This window comes from Mesoplodon mirus (genome assembly GCF_964341445.2).
Source record: "Mesoplodon mirus genome assembly, chromosome: X".
In the NCBI taxonomy this organism is placed as follows: domain Eukaryota; kingdom Metazoa; phylum Chordata; class Mammalia; order Artiodactyla; family Ziphiidae; genus Mesoplodon; species Mesoplodon mirus.
In genome coordinates this window covers 105,720,575-105,742,311 of record NC_138981.1, presented here as the reverse complement: position 1 = coordinate 105,742,311, position 21,737 = coordinate 105,720,575, and the positions used below count along the sequence as shown (strand labels likewise).

Below are 21,737 nucleotides of genomic sequence, written 5' to 3'. Positions count from 1 at the left end.
TGAAGCCGGAGTCTGCCTTAAGCAAACCTCTTGGGGGTTGTGCAGAAAAGAATTGGTTGCTGGTGAAGAAGAGTCTTTAAATAACTGATGCCTGGGATTCATTGCAAGGAAACTCTCTGAATACATTGGGGGAGGGGATGCAGAGGGAGAGCAGAGAGCAGGGACACATACAGAAGGCATTACCGTTTGTTTATTTTTGGCATATTTGTTTACCTGCATACCTGTGTCCTCAAAAGTGTGTGCCTGCCGCAAGACTGAGGGTGCAGGAAAGATCATGGAAAGAGACCAATTCTAGTGTTAGGGGAAGCTGAAACCAGGAGTTTTGTAGGGGAAGAGGGGAAAGTTTCTTTAATTTTTGCCATTCTATTCCATATTGAAGCAGACAGGAGAGGTGGGCAAGCAGGTTTGGACTCACCTGGGGTTTTCTCAAATTCTCCCTAGGTCTCCAGGGAGGGGCAGGCCAGAGGATCCAGGGGTTTTTTTCTCTGTGCAATAGTGCAATCAATTGTAAGAATGGAACCAGGGGTCACCTGCCAGGCTCCAGCGCTGAACTAGTATTGTGTGCCGACATCTGTGATATGTGATCTTCCCTTCCATGAGAAAAAGAACTCTCAAGGCCAGGGAAAGAAATGAGATACACCTGCAGGGCTTCCCTGGCCCCGTGAAATGATTGTTTTCTGCATTCAGAGACTATCAGACGGTGGTTGGACTAGTCATCTTTCTCATACTAAGATTGTAGGCAGCAGCTGCCAGGAGACAGCTTTCAGATCTGGCCCCCATTCAATGATTGTGACATTCAGAGAGGACTGTTTCGGGGACTGGAGAAGATGACAGCTTTCCTCCCCTGTCTCCTGAGCTGTAAAGTCTGAGTGTGCAACAGGCAGCTGGGTACACATCACTGGTTTCTGGAAATCTCTCCCGTGTGAGCCCGTGTGTGCATATGTGTGTATTTGGCATAACTAAGGGCAAGGTCGCCTTTTTGTTTTGTCTTTCCTGTTGCCCAGTAAGCCACACCCCTTATGCCACACTTTCAAGCCCCCAGCCATAACCCAGCCTTATAAGCTTGTAAGATGAAATGTTGTGGACTTACGGCGGTGGCGGGCGGGGGCGATGATCAATTTCTTTTCCTTTCATGGTTGTCCCTTTATTGCCCTGAGAGGTAGGGCATTCAGGCAACTCAACACCAATACAGATGACTTAGTGCCTGTTCTCAAACCTGAGCTTTTCACATGGCAAGGGTCATTTCCTGATTGCTCCTTGAGTAGCGTTCTGATGGCCCTGGGCTGGCTAGTGTCAATCTGATTTGACCATAAACAGCAAGACCAAAAACCTTGGAAATTAATCATTCCTGAGAAGTCAATTAGCACTCTTATCTCAGTCAACATCAGTGGAAAGACACTAAAGTGAGTTGAAATAAACATTATTCATTATTAATAATAATAAATCTGGGTAGTTTCATGTATTTGGTTTTAAATCTGTTCTAATTGATATTTAGGAAGCTGCCTTTGGAATTCGGCCTCTTGACAAGATCTCAGGGCTGCAGGATTAAGAGTCAGATGTGTGTTGTAAGTGTGCTGAAGAGACAGGCTGGGATTACCAAAATCAGATGCAAAGTATAGACAGACATTTTGTAACTTTCACACCTAGCTGGAGTTAATAAGCTCCTATTTTTGTCAATGTCGAAAGCCAAAGAATGTCAGATACCTCAGAACATGTTCATATAAGGATCTGTACCTTCAGCTAAAATTTTCTTAAAGCTGATAACTGTCACAATTTCTTGCACAGTAATTCACCTCCATCCCCTTGACCCAAGTCTTCAAATCCAAGGAAGCTGTGCCCTTGGAGACCCTTTCAACAGTTTTTGGAAATCACATATCCTTTGAGGCAGAAGAATTTGAAGAAAGTCATATACAAAGTTTCACCCAACCAAATATAAACATCATTTCTCCCCTGAAAGAAAATCAAAAATCAAAAATTCCCAACTACACCAGCCATAAAAGCAAAACATATTTATGCCATCCGCACCCTCATTGTTGTGAAAACTTTTCATGAAATAAGCTCAGATGAAGAATTATCAGTCTTTCTCATAAAACATTCAAGAAAAACCTGTGTCCAACAGGCTGTTAGTCATCTAGGTTCCCGTGGCTTTACTTCTCAAAATGAAATGTCCCCTTTCCACAGGAAAAATCACAGGGCACAACTAGCTGTTTCAGAAACTGCTTTGGGGGCTGATGAAATTCTTCCCTTTTGGTATTCGGTTTTCCTGCTGCAAGCCTCCGCCTTCCACCTTTTGCTCTAAGTTAAGAACTGTGTTGTCCTTAACAATGGCGGGTGGGGGGGACTTGAACAACACTAGGGGAGACAGAACAGAAGTAGCTTTCCAAAGAGTCACCTGAGCACTTTCTCCCTTCCCCTCAGTTTGCCAGGCGTTCATCACTTGTAATCAGCTTGTAGTCTTATCAGTTCCTATCAGAGCTCTCTCGGTAAGAAAGGTGATATTCTAGGACAGAAAGAGGCCAGGGAACCGAGCCTGATCTGTCCCTCAAGGTCACTTGTTTGCAGAATTTCTCATATTTGGCTCCTATATATTAAGCGATTGTCAAATGCAGCTCATTCCTACAGCCAGGTGCTAGCTTTAACAGTCAAGTAATGCACATCCTGAATTGACTCAATCAAGAGGCTTCTTTCTTTAATCTCATCTGAAGAAATTTCCCTGAACAACCATGCTATTTTTTCTCTTTTTTTTTTCCAGCCAAAGGAAAAAAAAAAGGGAGGGGGTTGCGGGGGAGGGAGCGCCAGTTTAGCAGGGAGGAAAATGAAACTTTTGCATGAAACATTATTCACGACAGAGTTTTGTGTACTTGCCTTAAGTCCCTCCCTCAGCAGGATCCTCTGGAGTTGATTTATGTCACATGAAACCTGGATTGACTAGAGCCCCTAAAATGTCTACTAAGGCAATCGCCACCCCAGCACTTACGCAGACCCCAAGTCCCACAAGCAAAATGCAAATGAGGTTCCCAGGTCCCCAAAGGAGGAAAAGCAGATCTACTTACAAGCATTAGTCACAGAAAAACTATTGGAAGAATCCAAGTGATCTACGTGGTAATTCAAATGGAAGGGCTTCTCGGTGGTGTTCTGGTTGGTGTTGTATAACTGCACAGCAAAGCGGAAGGCGCTGTGCTCCTGCACCGTGTTTCTCATGAAAAGTCCACCTACAAGCAAAGGGAACCAAGATTTGGCTTGTGTCCCCCCCCCCCCAGGAGCGGTTAGAAATTGGGGAGCTACAGATAGGCGATAACCTCTCAGTGGTACCCGGGTGCCTGATCATGATTGATTTTCAACCTGTGTGTCTTTGAAGACTCTTGTGCACTCAAATTTTGGCCAAGAGAAACCTAGTTTTCCTCTAAAGAGTCAGAGGAGAGGCTGGAGAGAAGGGGGAAAGGGGAAAGAGGGAAAAGGAGGCTGCTTTGGGGTAGGATGATGGAACCAAGAGTGGGACTTGGTTCTTTCTCAGGCGGTAGCTTCCTCTCCCCTCTTCCTCCGCTACCTCCCATCTCCACAAGCTGGTTCATCTTTTCCTGGCGCAAAGGGAAAGGTTGGGAAGAATAACAATTTCATTCCCCCTGCTGCCCCATCCTGTTCCCCACAGTCCCCCGCTCCCCCATGACAGTACAGGGGCTTGGTTCTGTAATGGCAATAATTCTAACTTCTTGACTAGTAAATCCAGGGAGAAGCCGAGAGAACTCCCTCCCAGCGCCCGGGAGCCGGGCTCCAGACAGACACAGCGGCAATTCATGAATTCGTAGTCTGCGTGACTTCGCCGCTTGCTGGCTCGGCTCCTAGTCTCACCCCCGCCTCCTACCCCATCCGCCACTGACCTCGGTTGCTGCCCGGGTCTGGGGGAATCCAGGGTGGGCTTCCACCTCCCCCAGCGCTAGCCGGTCTCCCGGCACCCGGAGACGCGGGACAGGGCGCCCCGGACCGGGTTACGCGCCCTGGCGCAGCCAGACAGGCGGCATCACCCTGGGACAACTTCCAGCGGCGGCACGCACGCCATGGCAAAGTCCATAGCAGCGAGCCGAAAAGCCGTGACTCTTCGCCCGGCTGCAGCCTCCCAGCCTCTGGCATGCCTCCCCTGCTCCGCTCAGCTCGGAAAACGCGGCAGCCCACCCCGCCAAGCCCCAGGAGATCACCTCTCTGGTTCCCGATGCTCCCCAGACCAGCCAGCTCTCTGAGGCTCAGATCCCTGAGATTCTTGCCCGATCCCCGTCCCCCGTCCCCCGTCCCTTCCCAGGCCATGCAGGACAGGGACCCGCGGCCGCAGAAGTCACGCCAGGGCAGTGGTCTCGGGTGCAAGAGAGCCCGGCCCGACCGGCGGGCTGGCTCGCGCTTACCTATGCTGATGGTGTTGGGGAATCCTCCGTGAGAATGACCCAAAAGCCCCAGGACTAAAAAGAAGACCGCCCGGAGCACGCTTTGCCCCATTTTCTTCTGCCTGGCCGTGCTACGCCTAGAACGAAGCTGACAAGAGCATAGGCGCAACTCGGGAGTCTTCAAAATAATAATAGAAAAAGAAAAAGAATTCGCCGGCTCTTTCACCCCCTCCCCTAAACTTGCTCTGCTCACTCTTCCTTTCCACCCCACACTAGTCCTCCTCCTCCACCACCTCCTCTCTTTCTCTCTCTCTCTCTCTCTCTCTCTCTCTCTCTCTCTCTCTCTCTCTCGCTTCCAGGCTCTCTCACACCCCCTCCCCGCCCCCCACCTCACTTCTGTCTTCACACCAATCTGGAAGGCGGGTTCATTGGCTGCAAGCTCGGTTCACCAAAGCGATCTCCCTCCCTATCTCTAAGACAGAGAGAGACAGAGAGAGAGAGAGAGAGAGAGAATCAAAACCCCAAACCCAAAACAAAACAAAAAAGACAAAACACAGAAAAACAAACAAATCCCCCAAAGAAACAAAAGAGAGAGAGAAAGAAAAAAGGAAAGAAATTAAAAGAAAATCCGAGACTTTTCTCCCCCAGAAGATGGTGGGTCTAAAGAGGGGGAAAAAAGAAGGAAAGAGCGAAAAGGCTCAGCGGCGGTGAATCGGGCTCTTCCGATTGGGCCGGTAGGGGGATATTGATCAAAGTTGATCTGACGTGGAATTAAAGCCGCACACCGCTTAGCTCCACTGCAAACTGCAGCCGCGGACTGCAAAGCCTCAGCGCTGGCGTTTGTCAACACGGGAGATGGAATCTATAGAAATACACTAGTCCTCACGTGGGCCAGCCTTTCAAGCTACAGCCAGCTTTTTAAAGAGAAGAAGAAAGAAAAGCTGCATTGTCTGTGCGTTTGTGCGTCTGGCTTAAAGAAGGAGGGTCTCGGGGGTGGGGGTGGGCAGTGAGTGGTTACTCTGGAGTCTTTGTAGAGACTCAGAGAAGCAGTTCCCATCACAATGCGCCCGGAGATGCTGCGCATGCCCGGGCCATGCCGCTCAGTTTTTACAGCGGAGATCCGAGAGCGAGTAAAGGAGCCCTCACCCCCGCAGCTCTGGGAGGCGAGACCTCCCCGGACCCAAGCGCAGAGCCGGGCTTATGGGGGAAGGGGGAGAGGGCGGTGTCGGGCAGCGAGGGGCTGACAGCTTTGGAGGGCGTAGAGAAGTACGTGCGTGGAGGGGTTAACTAAAAGGTTAATGAAAAGGACAGTCAGTCCCAACAACGAAGGAGGAGAGAGGTGTGGGAATGAGTTGGGTTACTGGAGGGGATTGAAAGTTAAGGTTAGAGGAAACTGTTCCTGGCTGCCTTGCTCCCTTGGTCTTGCCTTTGGACATAGCAGCCTAGGCCCCTGACTGATGACCGCAGAGGCCATTAATTCCCCCCACTTCTCTTTCTTGTCTAAGGGGAGGAAAGAACCTTGGAAGTAGGCAGTGCAGCCTGAATCTCTGTTGGGGGTGATACCCTCCACAAAATCCCATGGATGAACCTCTTGGGCTGTAGACACCTCTCCCTAGCTAGCCCCTTTCTCCAGCGGTGAGAAAAAAGAAGACTCCTTATCTCCCAAGTCTTTCACACCTACCCCAGCTACTCTGGAAGAGACGGATTTTGTCCCTCCCCACACCAGCTGTTCTTTTTTTTTTCATATCTTCTCCTCCTGGTCCATGTGGAAAATGGATCTTCCTGCCAGCCTACAGCAAAATGGCACACATGGGGCAGGGGATATCAAAGCAGGGGCCCAGGGCCCCAACTGGCACACTGATTACCCCAGAACTTTGGATTTGACGTGACATATGTTGGAGCCTGGAACAGATAGTTTCCAAACCCTTGGGCAACCAGAAAAATGATACTAGGCTCTTCCCAAATTTCTATCCATCCTGATAGTGTAAAATCTCTTCCTACCCCACCACCCATGGAAATCTTTTGTCTCCATTTGGATAGTCCATGGCAAAGAGTGAGCGAGAAACCTGGGAGTCACAGAAGCCTAAATTTGCAAGTGCTTGGAGTATTAGGATGGAAAGGGTAGCAGAGAGTAGGCTGGCTACCCCTTGACAAATGTGGAGTGTGAGATAGCGTGGTTCAGGAACATAGGCTTAGGAGACAGGTCCAGGTTCGAATCTATATTCCATCATATACAGGCGTTGTGTGACCTTGAGCGACTTTCTTAATCTGAACCTCTATTCAGATTTTCACCTGCAAAATGGGAATACTAATATTTCTTTCCTGATAGAATGGTTGCGGATTAAATAAGATAGTGGATGTAAATGCATCTAGGAAAAATTAATAAATGTTCATTTCCAAACTCTCTTCCCTCTTTCTCACCTTTTGAAAGTGCCCTTTTCTCCCCCAAAGTGCCTCATGCTGTCAGCCTCCCCTTTCTCCACCATCCGCCAAACCTCAGACTCTGCTACCCAGTCTTTGCCAGTGTTCCACATCAGTCTTCCCACCATAGATCCTCAAGGGCCCTAGGAGACAGGAGAGAATCTGGTAGCTAAATCTTTACTAAGGCTCTAACGGCAGGCAGTGGCAATCTAATATTAAAAATGACACATTTAGAGAACCTCTACTCTGTGCCAGGCACTACGTGTTCCTCCTTTTAGATAACACAGTTGCCTTTTAATAGGAGCCTTCAATGCCTTGACCCAAAGGAATAACTCTAGTGAGGAATTTCAGTTTGATTTCAGGTGGATGGACAACATATTTTGGACGGAGGTGGGCAGTTTTCAGCACGCCTCACTTCGCTCCTGAAGACATCCAGGTCCCCATCCATGCTTGGCTAATACTGAGCAGCAGTGGATGAAGAGATTTGTGGCCATCTTCAGTCGTTTGGCTTGAAGAGTAACGGGGTGGGTCGGTAACGGAAGGTGAGAGGAAGAAAGGCATCTCAGTGTTTCTGCACTTGAAATTCTCCATTGAATTCATCTCTGTAAAGGGAACCCATCCCTTCCATTTTCAGCCTCCCCTCTCCGCTACCTTCTTCCTCTCTTTCATCTGCTGCCACTCTTTCAACTTTTCACTGTCAGCGGCAGCTGTTGGCAGAATTGGACTAGTCCCTTCTGAGCCAGCAGGGACACAGTGGTGGACTAGGCATATTGCTGTTGGTGGAAAAGCCTGCTTAATACAAGCAAATACTTTTGCAATCGATCCCTCATCCAAGAAAGCAGTGAGATGCTATTTGAACTTCATCTCTGGTTTTCCAATGAGGAGCTAGAGACTGTACTAGCAGCATCGTAGCCACCAGCAGTTGCCAACAAAGCCCCAAATCTAGCTCTTCCTCTGTGGTTAAGTGGTACCCCTGCTCCAGTCAGGAGTACCTGCTAGTCTTAGGACCCGAGGTTTGCACTTTTAAGTGAGCTCAATGATACAGTTTAAGCAGCAAGAAAATAATTTGTTGCAATTCTTATTGAGAAGTTCTGTATTCTTTCATGAGATGGTTGGTCAGGTGCAGTCACAAGAGGGGACACAGGAGAGGCATAGGGAAATGAAGCTTATTATACTCACATGTCCTAGAGAAACAGTCAAGTATACCACAAAGGGGGACCACATGGCAGGGCACCAAGGGAAGGGGCTCAACCAAGCAAGTGGGAAGATGAGAGAGAGACAGAGAGACCCAGGGGCAAGTGCCTTTATTGGGGGTCAGGATAGAGTATACAAGCAAAAGGCATGAGGGAATTTCATTGGTATATTTGACTGAGATTAGGTGACAGTCAAGGGGGAGCAAGAATGGGATCTTGTGGCAGGGGCCAGCCTTACCACACTGATGCCCCTGGTCACCTGGCAGGGTGCTCACAGCCTGTTTGTGGGGATGTTGAGGCAGCAAAAAATAATAATAGTAATAATAAGTTTTAAAATTTACAACACAAAATTGAAAATAGTACTTCCCTCTTGAGGTTTCTCTTTTAGGCTTGGGATGGGACACTTGGGTAAGCAAAAAGAAACATCAGCCAGTGGAATTTGGAGACGGGGTCTATATCATACATTAAGCTCCATACTTATTAACTTGATACTTTGCAAATAAGAAAAATAATGACGAAACTCATTCTGATTCATTGGAAGGAAACTGCTCTACCCTTTAAAGTTAATGAAACCAAGATACTTTATCCTTTGCCTAATGGAATGATGATAACTTTATCACCGTTTGACTTGAAACTTTGATTTCTTCAACAAACGTTTGACCACCTGCTATGTGACAGGGTCTGCTAGGCACCAGGGATTTAAGGAAGTAAGACAGTTTCTGCTTCCAGTGAATTTCAAGTTCAAAGAGGAGCAGATGTATTCACTGGGAATGACAATCTAACATGGTAGGTGCTGTGAAAACAGTAAGCACCAGCTACCATGGCGGTATAGAGGAAGGTGTTTAAATGTCTGAAACAAAGTACTTCCCTTATCCCAGATTCAGTCCCATGCCACTAAAAGAGAAGACAGAGCAACATGATTTCTAAGGACTCTTCCTGCTCTCATGTTCTATGGTCCTATGATTCCATGAGGCAAGATTATCTCAGGATCAGAAAAATTGTCCAAACTTTAGCCTGCACTCTAATCAAGGGACTAATCTAGGTACTGCTGATTCTTTATAGTTGTCTTTTGCCCTTCCATTCCTGGATTCTTTGGGAAGAATAGAGTCCAGCTGCATGTGGAGACTCAGGTTGGGTGTGCCATCTAAGAAAGATTGGGTCCTCCATGTTACTTCTCTGTCATCCAGACTTCTCCATTATACCACCTCCTCCAGAAACTTCTGTAGAAATCCTCTATGTAGGTATCAACCTAGGTGCTGCTGAATAAATCCACAGCCCTGAGGATCTGAAATTCCAGGCACGGGCCTGGTTGGAACTGCTTTTGGTGGGAGTATATATGTGAGTCAGAGGAGGAGACTTTTGAACTCAGGTTTAATATGCCCAGAAATGGATCCATAGCAACTTCCAGGAGACAGTCACCCCAAGTGAGCAGTGGTCATGGAAGCAATTGTTTATCTCAAATGGTTTTCAGATTGGCTTGTTTTTTAATAGATGGTAAGGGTGTTTAGAACTCATTATTTTTTTGACCTGAAGACATCTCCAGGAGCTGTCTTGGGGCACTGTTACTTGGAGGTGATCTTTCACTTTTAGTATCCCTCTTCCAACCTTTTCTCTCTGGACTAAACACTTTCATACTGCCTCCTTCAGTCACGCTCAGGGCTAGTGAGCATGCCCTTGACCCCTTCAGTTCCTATATCAGTCAGGATGCTTCATGCTTCAGATAAGACAGAACCCACAAAAACTGGCACAAACAATAAGGGAAATGCATTGGCTCACGTAACTGGAAGGGACAGAGGTAGGGCTGGCTTGAGGTTTGATTGGACTCAGTAGTTCAAAATTTTTATCAGAAACCTAATTTCTTCTCCTCTCTCCTTTCTGCTTCCCACATGATGGCAAAACGTCTGTGGTCTTTCTTGTCTTCACGTCTGCATCACATCGTTTTATATCATCGGTTCAAAATGAATCACATGACCATTCCTGATCTAATCCTTTGGCCTAGCAATGTCATGCTTAGGCCACATGAAGCAATCACCATGGCATGGTGGATTATGCCCCATCCATAGAGCTGAGAGTAGGGTCAGTCCTCCCCACCCCTCACCAAGCCACATGACTGACACACAGTGGGAGGAGGGAAAGATGGAGGTTGGGAAACAACCACAATAACCACGAAAATCCCTATCTTCCCAAGTGCCAGTTCCCAGAGAATTGTGAGTCGTAGTAATTTTACTCTTGAAATGTCTACAGGCCCCTGATGACTTGCTGAAATGGTCTTGTCTTTGGTCCATTAGACATAGACTGCTCAATGGTGAGACCTTTCTGTTATTTTAGCGATTCAGTCCCCTAAATTCAGTTCATGATGCTTCTGCTTGCTAGTCAATTCTTCTCTTAAGAGAACCATGTTATACTGAGTGTCCAGGGTGAGAAACTATTATAGAAATAATTGCTTTTCCTAGGGGTAGAGGCAAATAGGCTTCCAGATCTTCTCAGATAGGGACCTAGTGACTCGTCCCCATGTCCTTCTCAGGTTAAGCAGAGGTCTAGTGTGTTACTCCATAGACTACGAAACTGAGGAATCAGAGAGGTTAGTGAACAGCTCAAGGTCACACAGCCAACTGGTGGGGAATTGATTTTCTTATCTCTCTAGGGCTTTATCCACCAGACCAGAGTCTCCTTAATGCTGTGAGAGAATTGAATCATAACAAATATTTTCTGCTAGGATGGGTACATCTTAGTAAGTAATTATCCCCTGGTGGGCTCTGAATGGGCTTGAAAACTGCAGATGGAAATCACATGGCTTCAGGACTCCAGCTTCTCACAAAGTGACATTCTTATAAGCTGCAATGTTCCTCTGATGGGAAGTGTTAATTTATTGTGAATTATTCCAGGTTACCTCCCACAGATGATATTGTTGACATTTTTATTAGTGTCCACTTTTTTTTTTTTTTACCCCTCCGGGAAAGGTAGAAACTGCCGCTGTGAAATAGCAGAGGCAAGTCAGGTAGAAATTACCCCCACCCTAAAACTGGCTCTGCATCCCAGTCCTAGTTGGGAAGGGGCTGCATATTCAAGCAGATCTGAGAATTTAATTGAGGAATTCTGGGTGTCAGTTGGTTGAGGAGTTAGGCTTTTATACTCAACTGGAAAAGTTTCCATTTTTTGGAGTACTTATGAAAATTAGAAACTGACTCCAGATTCTGAAACTCACGTGACTGTATGTCAGGAACCGAGTCAGCATTATGCCATATCATATGAAGGCAGATAGGCTTGTTTTCTCATTTTTAAGGTGTGTGTCTGTGTCGGGGTGGTGATGATGAGGTTTAGATGGGTAAAGCACATGTGTTGGATTGAATGAGTGCTCCAATTAGTACCTCCTTCCCACATCCCTATCTTTCTCATGGCCCCATTGTGGTTAATTTATTTCTCTGCCCCTTGACTTTGGACTTGGCCACGTGACTTGTTTTGGCTAATGGCATGTGGGTAGGAGTGACAGTATACCTTTTCCAGCTTATGTCTTAAGAAACCTCATGCAGTTCTGCTTGCCATCATCACTGCTGTCAGTGCCATGAGAAGAACAGGTACCAGCTAGTTTGCTGGTCCAGGAAGGATGAAACACATGTGGAGCAGAACTGCCCCAGGTGACTTCATAGACCTGAAATGAGAAACAGTACCATCTCAGCTACTACAATCTGTAGCAGAGCTGCCCAGCTGAACTCAGACTAGATCAGCTGAGCTACAGCCAACCTGCAGATGGGTGAGAAATGATAAATGATTATTGTTTTAAGCCATTAAGATTTGGGGGCTAACTAATACAGCAGGCATCTGGCAGTGGTGTGTTTCTATGAGTGATCTAAGGCTAGGGCGATCATGAATCCTGGTGTGCCCAGGACAATTCAGTTTATGCCCATTGTGCTGGCAGAAGGTCCCCTTTCACTCTCAAAAGTATCCCAGTTTGGGTGATAAATTCTATGGTCCATCTAGCTGAGGCAGTGTGTGGCTTATGGGCTTACTCTAAGGGCCAGATGAAAGACTTGCTATCTGCTTGTTTGCCACTTCCGCTTCTTCTTTTTTTTTTTTTTTTTTTTTTTGGCCACACTGCACGGTGGCTTGTGGGATTTTAGTTCCCCGACCAGGGATCGAAACCGGGCCCCTGGCCATGGAAGCACAGAGTCTTAACCACTGGACCGCCGGGGAATTCTCTACTTCTGCTTCTTAATTTCTGGTTCCTAATCTGTCAACTGGGGCTTTCACTGTAGCCATCTTGAAGAATCAGGCCTTTTTGTTTTTTGTTTTTTTTTTTTCGGTACGCGGGCCTCTCACTGTTGTGGCCTCTCCCGTTGTGGAGCACAGGCTCTGGACGCGCAGGCTCAGCGGCCATGGCTCACGGGCCCAGCCGCTCCACGGCATGTGGGATCTTCCTGGACCGGGGCACGAACCTGTGTCCCCTGCATCGGCAGGCGGACTCTCAACCACTGAGCCACCAGGGAAGCCCCGAAGAATCAGGCCTTTTTAACACTCCTTTAGTCGTAGGAAATTCTGGGTTTCCTGCTTTAAAAATGAATTCAGAGTATTTAGAGGAATGAAAAGATAACTGGAGACAGTTGAATTTTAGGATACTTGATGGTAGCTAATTCTTAAAGAGGAATTTCTGGGTTTCCTAAAATTTAATCTGTTTCAATCTGTGTGCTGTGAGCATATTCTGTTAAATCTTTATGACATCACTTCCATGAACATCATAATATTTTGAGGGAAAAGAAAAGCATGAGAACCGTTCCACATTTTTTCTGAGTGATGACCCAACACAACCAAAATTAGTGCTTTTCTCTTTTGAAAATAAGGTATCTCCAAGTTTAAGAAAATCCAGTATGTGGAAATACAAATTTGGAGACAGTTTTATAGTTTACTAAAGGATTCACCACAAGTCTCCTTTAAACAGTGAAACACTGTCCTTGTTCAGTGGTTATCAGTTGGATGTGGTTTTGCCCTCCAGGGGACAAGTGGCAATGCCTGGAGACTTTTTTGATTGTCACACCTGCGGCGGGGTGGTGTGGGGGGTGGGGGTGGGGTGGTGGTTGCTATAGCGCTTAGTGGGTAGAGGCCAGGGATGCTTCTAAACCTCCTGTAATGCACAGGACAGCCCTTGACAACAAAAGATTATCCAGTTGCAAAGGTCAACAGTGCCACTGTTGAGAAACCAGACTCCTATGTATTCAGGATAGGAGTTTTTAAAAAACCAAAAGGTTTACACATATAATAATGATAATTTTCACATTCTAACTTGTTAATAATGGGAACTGTGCAATTACTTGCCATGTACCATCCCTTGTTTGACAGATGCTTCTCAGGGTCTCTTTCCTTTAAAGTTTGTATGAAATATTTCTAATTTTGGTTTGCATTAAATATGGGAATAATAATAGTACTTACCTCAAAGAGTTGCTCTAAGAATTCAATGAGACAATACAGTGAAACCATTTAGCAGAGTACCTGGCACGTGGTAAGAAATATATGTTAGTTATCATCATCATTGTTGTCATCCTCGTGATCATTATCTTCATTATTGTCACCATCATCATCATCACCATCAGGGTAAAATACCAAATTTATCTGCATATACCAGAAATTTGAGTAAAGGCAATTCAGAATTGGGGGAGCAGTCACTGCTCTCCCTTTATTAGCAAAGTGTAACAATGTTCTAAACTCTTAACCAGAACCTTAAAGGGGAGGGGATGTTTGTTTGGTTTTGCTTTGTTTTATTGGAATTTAAAGGAATTGCCTTACAAGGACTTTCCCAGTGTGGTGCCTCTGGATATAGAATGATCTTCCCCTAGGGAACTCAATTTGAGTTTAGATAGCAGGGTAGCTAAGATTGCAAGACCACTCTTTGACTGGCCTCCTGCCAAGATACAGTGATTTTAAGTGATTTTTCACTTCGCTTGTAACATGGAACTTCTCTTGGGACTGAGGCTACACACTGAGGGAGGCCAGGAGAAGCAGCTGAGGAAATGTTTGTGCCCTCCCTGGAGGAAGCCCTTCATTTCCTTTGGATCTGTAGGGCCTTTAGTGAATGAGCTTTCTCCCTGAGGCCCAGGGAACTGAGGAGGAAGGCTCTCTATACTGCCCATTCTCCTCTAGAGCAGGCACTGCCCTCCAGGGAAGGCTCCATAAGTGTGACCTGTGCAGGCGCACAGGGAACCTTGCTAGAAGGGCCCTGTGCTTGGTGTAATGCTCTGCTGTCTCTGTCTTGAAGTTCCTAATAATGTGTGAACAAGGGCCCAGCATTTGCATTTTGCAATGGACCCCTCAAGTTATATAGTCACTCCTCTCTGCCCTGTAGAGTTTCTAAACACTGCGTGGGCTTCGTTCTTCATCTCCCTCCTTCCTGCTGCTCGCTTAGCAGAGTCCATCTCACTCCCCACCCTTGAGTCAAAGCAAGAGATGGTAGCTCAATGGAAACTAGCTTTCTGCCTAACCCTGAGCCCTGAGGACCACAACAAAGATATTTTCGTAACTGCTGCTTCCTCTCCTTTAACATTTTCTCTAAACTTAAAAAAACTAGAGCAATGATAATAATAACAATAATATTCCTTGAAGCACTGATGACTAGTAACAAGCACTATAGGTACCTTGCAGTGAACTGAGACAAATGGGGCAGCATAGGAAGTCAGAAAGCCTTGGATTCTGTGTCAGATTTGAGGAAGTGACAGACATTCTGTGCTGCCTCAGTTTCTTCACCAGTGAGCTATTGCTACAGAATGCCTAAAAATGTAAAAGCAGTTAGAAATACACTCAGAAAGTTCACATTTCCTTACTTCTATAATTTGAGCTAATCAATTTTACCTACCTGAATGCTACCATATTGAATGGACACCTCTCTCTCTCTCTCTCTCTCTCTCTCTCTCTCTCTCTCTCTCTGCTTCTCTCTCTCTCCCTCTCTTTATTATCTTATATAGAGAGATAGATAAGATATATCCCCAATTCACAGATCAAAACACTGAGGCTCAGAAAGTGTAGTTTGGGCAGAGCTGCAACTAGAATTTAGGTTTTTAAATACCTGGTCCAACATCCACGTTAATCCACAATAATTTTCAAATTATCATTGAAAATTCCCCTTTTATTTAGGATGTTTCCTTTATTGTGTATTTTGTGAACACAAAGTTTGTTTTTAAATGTTTTTCATAATGCTTAGTACCCAGAAGCTTCTCAGTAAAGGTATGCTGAATGAATTAATAAATGAGGGCTTTCATGACCTTACTCAAGATCTGAGCCTTCTTAAGAAGTTTAATGAAAACATCCTAAGCTCTTTAATCATGAAGTTTGCCAAAAGATTTTTTTAATGGTATCTTTCTAATATGATTTTGTTTTTATTTATTTATTTTCCTTATTATTATTATTATTTTTGGCTGTGTTGGGTCTTAGTTGTGCCACATGGGATCTTTGTTGAGGCATGCGGGATCTTTTTGTTACGGCGTGCGGTCTACCCGGGCTTCTCTCTAGTTGTGGCGTGCGGGTGTTCTCTCCCTAGTTGTGATGTGCGGGCTCCAGGGTGCGTGGACCCTGTAGTTGTGGCGTGAGGGCTTAGTTACCCTGCGGCATGTGGTATATTAGTTCCCCGACCAGGAATCGAACCCACATCCCCTGCGTTGGAAGGCAGATTCTTCACCATTGGACCACCAGGGAAGTCCTGCCACAAGAGTTCTGAGAAACAAAACTTTGTGGTTGGAGAAGTATACTGTATCTTCATTTTAGGTAAATCATACCTATAATTATCAGCCTGCCCTTCCCATATGGTTATAAACTGTGGCATCATTACCACCACCTTGTGGATGTTTCCAATAATTGCAGACAAATTATCCAAGCAGAAAGCGAGAGTTGTCTTGACTATTGAACCTTACACTTCTTGAGTATATTACTTGACTTTTGTTATGGTTAGATTTATGGATAATAAATTAAAACAATAAATTTCTATATCTTTTATTGTAGAATACTTCAAATTCTTTTTGGATTTAGAGCAGTGTGATTAATAAGTACCTGAGTGAATGGAATGCTTACATTTCCAAACTGATCGATTTTTTAAAATTATAAACATTTTATTGTCCTTCTAACCAGAGTGAAGCTTGAGGAACCAACTTCCTTCATATTGGGTTACACTGAAACTCTATATTTTAACTCTAACTAGATATTTTACTAATTTCATTTGTTTAGGATTGTGAGCTCTATGAGCACAGGGTTTTTTTTTGTTGTTGTTGTTCTGTTTTGTTTATTGCTGTAATCCCAGTACCCAGAACGATGACTGGAATGTAATTGATGATAAATAATATTTGTCAAATGAATGAATGAATGCATGAATTAACCAAAAGCAAGATCCAATGGTGCTCTGTTTAATGTTATGGCTTATGAGTCAGAAGGAATACAAGGGAGAAGTCTGTCTGATTTCAGGGATAGATTTTTTAAAGAGGGGACCAAATGCCCTTTTGTCTGGGTGGTTAAATTTGACAAACTCTCAGAGAGCAGTGGCCATATGTTACGCTTAGGACAAGCCTTCTTGAGGTGCAGGGCACAGTGGAGAAGAATGGAGGGTGGATCTGCTGGGAGAAAAGGAGAGTAATCTCTCTCCTTGCCTCCTCATGGTCAAAACTTACCCATCCTTTCATCTTCTTTTCAGAATTCTGTTAGATAAGTGGTTGGTATATTCGACAAAGTACTTGGCGGAAAGCAGTCCTTGCGTTACCATTAAGGAGTGGATGACAGTTGAGAAGAATTGAAGGTCTGAGTCAGTATAACATTTCCTGTTTCTTGAGAACATGAAAATTGACTATGCCTGTAGCTGTCCACAGCATGGTAAGAGGCTGGGTGGCAAATGCCGACAAAGTGGAAATGGACATCAGCAATTTGCTGCTATACCTTATAATGTGGGCAAATCTTGCTTTATGCAATGGGCATGCATCTAAAAATTTTTGTGGAAAATGAATTCAGATAAATTGAATCCTATTTTAAATCCAGGACATGTGCTTGCCACTTAAAGGAACCCTGAAGCAAATCATTTTTTTCAAGTGAAAAAACTAGCTATTTTGTTATTTTTGTGGTTTCCTACATGTACTAAAACAACCACAGTCCCATATAATTTATTTTTAAAATTTTTTATTACTTTTTATATTTTTATTTTTATTTTTTGGCTGCATTGGGTCTTCATTGCTGTGCACGGGCTTTCTCTAGTTGCAGCAAGTGGGGGCTACTCTTCCCTGTGGTGCGCGGGCTTCTCATTGCGGTGGTTTTTCTTATTGTGGAGCACGGGCTCTAGTTGTGCAGGCTTCAGTAGTTGTGGCGCGCAGGCTTAACTGCTCTGCAGCATGTGGGATCTTCCTGGACCAAGGATCGAACCTGTGTCCCCTGTATTGGCAGGCGGATTCTCAACCACTGCGACACCAGGGAAGTCCCACATAATCCCATATAAGTTAGAGGGCAGACTCCTTCGGATAAAAATATGTGGTTAGGGACTGTTTACTTTTTAGACCTTTTCTTTTGCCAAAGCTTAAATTGGGAAATACCTGGCTTTCTCAAAATGCTAATATTCCTATCTGGTATCTTTCATAGTATACTTCTGGAGGAGGGTCAGAAATCTGCCAGGTTATCTGGGACCAAGTCAAAGTATTTAATGAAACATATATAGTACTGTTCTCTGCTGCCTCAAATGACCACCATTTACTTCTTCACTGAAACCTTGGTTATAAACCATAAGCTATACATTTCATGTCAATGGGAAAGAAATTACAATCTGAGGTAGTATTCTTTAAGTACTTACTATGTGCCAGTTTAGCTCATGTAATCTTCATAGCACCCTGTGAAGTAGGTACTATCATTATTTCAATTTTACAGCTGAGGAAACAGACAGAGGGATTAAATGGCTTGCCTAGGGTCACCTAGCTCTAAGTCATAGAAGTGAAATTGAATCCAGGAAGCCTCTATGCCACCCTGCCTCCACATCACACTCTGTATTTGTGTGTGTGTGTGTTCTAACATCCCCACTAGTTTGTGTGTTTTCACAGGGCAGGGAACAGATAGCTGCCTCTATGCCATACGAACTCAGTCACCACTCAACCTGCATTGTAGACCGACTGGGGCAAACAGAGACTTGGGAAAGAGTTTTGTTTTGTTTTTATAAATTTCCCTCTCCCACTTAGCTAAAGCAGATTTATTTTTTTCAGGGGACAGAGAGAGTACTGTTTATGTGTCCTAGAAAATAGTTATTTACTGAATGGTGATCAATCACCTGCCCTGGAAGGGTTAACTTTGTAGTCTGAGGGGGTGAGACAATGTGTCTAGTGGTTTACTAATCTTCTTCCATCAGAACCATGGGGAGTGGTTAAGCAAAAGGACAAAGGACTCTCCTTGAGTTCAGAATCCTCCATCCACAACTAGTATTAGGGTGATTTGACTTCCTTGGGTCTCACTGTCCTCATCAGGACCATGGGGATGATAATAGCAACCCATACCCCACAAAGCTATTGTAAGGATTGACTGAGATAATTAAAGTGCATAGAATGATGCCTGGAATGTAATCAATACTCAGTAATATTAGCTATTATTTTATTAGCTCCGGGCCCCTCAGCATATTTTAGCACAGTTCCCTGTGAGCCTCTTTTTGGGGGCTTTTTGGGGGCTCTGAGAGAGCCCATTTTGCTAAGTTGGAGAAAGCAGGGAAGGCTTGTGCACTTGCAGAATGTGTCAGCATTAGAGTTTTTTTCGCCCTGGCAAGAAATGGCTTCCTGCTTTGAAAACAAAGGGGATAAAAAGGTATTTTTTAAGTGAAGAAACACCTTTTTAAAAATACTCAGAAGACTTATTAGACAGAAAACAGCTTTTACAGAGCAACATTGTGGTGAATGAGGGGAAAACATTGTCAAGTGTGTGAATCAGATTGCTTTTAATGGAGAAGCAGAGTTGAGCGTGGCACAGGTGGCTGGGATGGCGGTGGGGGAGATGTGGAGGGTGAGGAGGTGCAAAAGGTTTGCCAGCGAGCCACACAGGTTGGATTGTGCCGGTCCAGAAACCACTTGCCAAATGAAAGCTGCAGTCGCTCTCACCCACTGCCGCTGTGCGGTAATGAATGCATTTTTGATTAGCTTTGCTGATTACCTGCTCTCTATGCACACAGCGGAAGATAGAATAGCCGAGTCTGGGGCTCTTGGTGAAGACTTTAGAGGCAAGGGGGGCAGCAGGAGGGCTTTGATTATCTTTTTTATTTTTCTCTCCTCACCTGCTCCTCAGTACACACTGAGATAACGCTGACTTTTCCTGGGAGCAGCCAAGAGGCCAGAACCTTGGGGTTTTTTTCCATACATCGGTGCTGTTGCAGAGTAATAAAACTAGTGCCAGAGGGGCGAGGAGCGACACAGAAGCCCCCATCCGCTCTCCTCTGAGTTCTCTGTAGTGCTTAACTCATCGCCTCAACCACAGGAGACAAATGTCTTTGCATATATTGCAAAAGAAATTATGTCTTCGATTTCCTAGATACATTTCAAGTATTTACCAAGAGATGAGAGTTAGGTGGGAAAATAGGTTTTAGGCTCAGAAGGCAATGTCTCTAAAGATTTAGTGCAATTTGAATGGGAACACGAACTTTGGGAAGGAAAAACACAAGTTATCAATTTTGGAACAATTTCCTCTCTGGTGCTGTAAGATGAGAACTGAGATCCAATGTTTATAATCAAATGATTCTTTTCTTCTACATCAGATGGAGCAGATTTTTTCATACTGTACTTTCTCTGTGCATGGTATTAATATTTTTTTGGTTGTTGTAATTGCTGTTCTGGACTTGGCATTGCATAAGTACTGATCTGTTTCTAACAAGTGGAGGGCTAAGCGAATGGCCAGACTCATCTATGAATGTCAGCCCGGCTCAGGGCTGAGTGATCCTGTCTAGAGCAAGTATTATTTCCTTTATGTGTGGAAGCCTTGAAAACTGTTTGGATACAGAGATCAGGTCCAGAATTATGCTTAGGCAGTGAGGGGGTGCTTCCTCTGAGTGTGATTTGAGGGGCTTCTAGTGCTTCCGTAACCGGAAGTGGGCTCCGGCTACTCGCCACTCAAAAGCCAATAAAGAGGCAAGGTTGGCGGAAAGGAAAGTTTGCTTTATTTTGGATGCTGGCAACCAGAGGGTGGGGGGGGAGGGTGGATGCTTGTCCAAAGGCCAATTCCTCGCCCCACCCCCATCAAACCAGTGGGCAGGAGCTTTTATAGATGGGGGGCTACATGCAGGAAGCACAGTCAGCTCTGATAGTCATCTTGAAATTGGTCATCGGTGGTCTGACTAGCATCACCTTGATTTTTTAAAATTAATTAATTATTTTTTATTTTTTGGCTGTATTGGGTCCTTGTTGTTGCACGTGGGCTTTCTCTAGTTGCGGCAAGCGAGCGAGGCTACTCTTCGTTGTGGTGTGTGGACTTCTCATTGCAGTGGCTTGTCTTATTGCAGAGCACAGGCTCTAGGCACCTGGGCTTCCGTATTTGTGGCACATGGGCTCAGTAGTTGTGGCTCATGGGCTCTAGAGCGCAGGCTCAGTAGTTGTGGCGCACGGGCTCTAGAGCGCAGGCTCAGTAGTTGCGACGCACGGGCTTAGTTGCTCCACAGCATGTGGGATCTTCCCGGACCAGGGATCAAACCTGTGTCCCCTGCATTGGCAGGCAGATTCTTAACCACTGCACCACCAGGGAAGTCCCTTGATTGTTTTAGGTACAGTTTATCTTCAGTTCCAGGGTCGTTTTGTTCCCATATCCTTGAGGCCAATTCTCGGAATTGTGGAAGCTTATGTCATGGCTACAGTCTGGTCATCATGTAGTTAACTTCTTCCACCTGGTAGGGGTTTCAGTATCTACAAGACAACTCACAGGATATGGCTCAGAATATTACCTATAGCCCTTGAGAAGGAACTAAAGGTCCTTGACTATGCTTAATGACTAAACTATTATTATTGGGTCTCCTTTGACTGTTTTCCTTTGCTTTTGCATTTTCTCACTTCTCTGATTAAACTTATTCTGTGGCTAAAGTTTTTCCACAGACAAAAGGCAGGGGGAGGACATGGGCGGCAAGGACCATAGGGTCCTGCTCCATTTCACTTCCACTTCACCCCTTTGTATCCTCCCCACTGGCCTTGTGCTTTCTGAAATTCCCATCTTCACCCTCTCCTTTGGGAAGCCCTCTGTTAAAATGGCAGTGCTGCCTGTGTTTGGTACATACTTCCCAACAATTCTACATCATGGTACACAGACAGCTCCTTGGAACCGGAGTCAACAAGTTTGGGGACTCTGGCCATTCCCGGCCTTGAGATCTGAAGGCAATTAGTAACTCAGCACACCTGTCATCTATCACATCCTACCATCACCAGTCTTGCAGAAGGGCAACCGTATCAGTTATTGTCCAACCTGGGACACTTTTGAGAGTGGAAGGGGGCACTAGTAATAATTAAACCAGGACATCAGGCAACCTGTATAATCTAGGAAATTTGGTCATGATAGTCAATCACGCCTTAACCCAGGCTAGTTTTCCAGACTAGCCCTACTGATATCAGACCTCTGAAATGTGTATTTTTCTTGTTTGTTTCTTCCATTAGTCCTTTTCCTTATCTGCCTTTCTGTTTATACAGCTGCTGCCACCTACTATCATTATGTTTTTCTGCAGCCTCCATTTTACAGATGAAGAGACAGGTAAGAGACTAAATGATGTTTTTCCCCTTAGGTTTCTATCAGAAGTGAGCAA

General features: G+C 45.0%; 1 protein-coding gene across 1 annotated transcript in view; it reads right to left on the bottom strand.

The window, feature by feature from the left end:
- The window catches only part of GRIA3 (glutamate ionotropic receptor AMPA type subunit 3), a 287,469-nt gene extending 282,787 nt beyond the window's left edge, over nucleotides 1-4,682 (bottom strand). Inside the window, exons 1-2 of the mRNA XM_082610164.1 lie at nucleotides 4,395-4,682; nucleotides 3,054-3,212 (exon numbers count right to left, since the gene is read on the bottom strand). Of these exons, the coding sequence (XP_082466290.1) occupies nucleotides 3,054-3,212; nucleotides 4,395-4,485 (250 nt within the window). The 5' untranslated portion in view covers nucleotides 4,486-4,682. The remainder of the gene's footprint in view (nucleotides 1-3,053; nucleotides 3,213-4,394) is intronic.
- Between the last annotated feature and the right edge of the window lie 17,055 nt (nucleotides 4,683-21,737).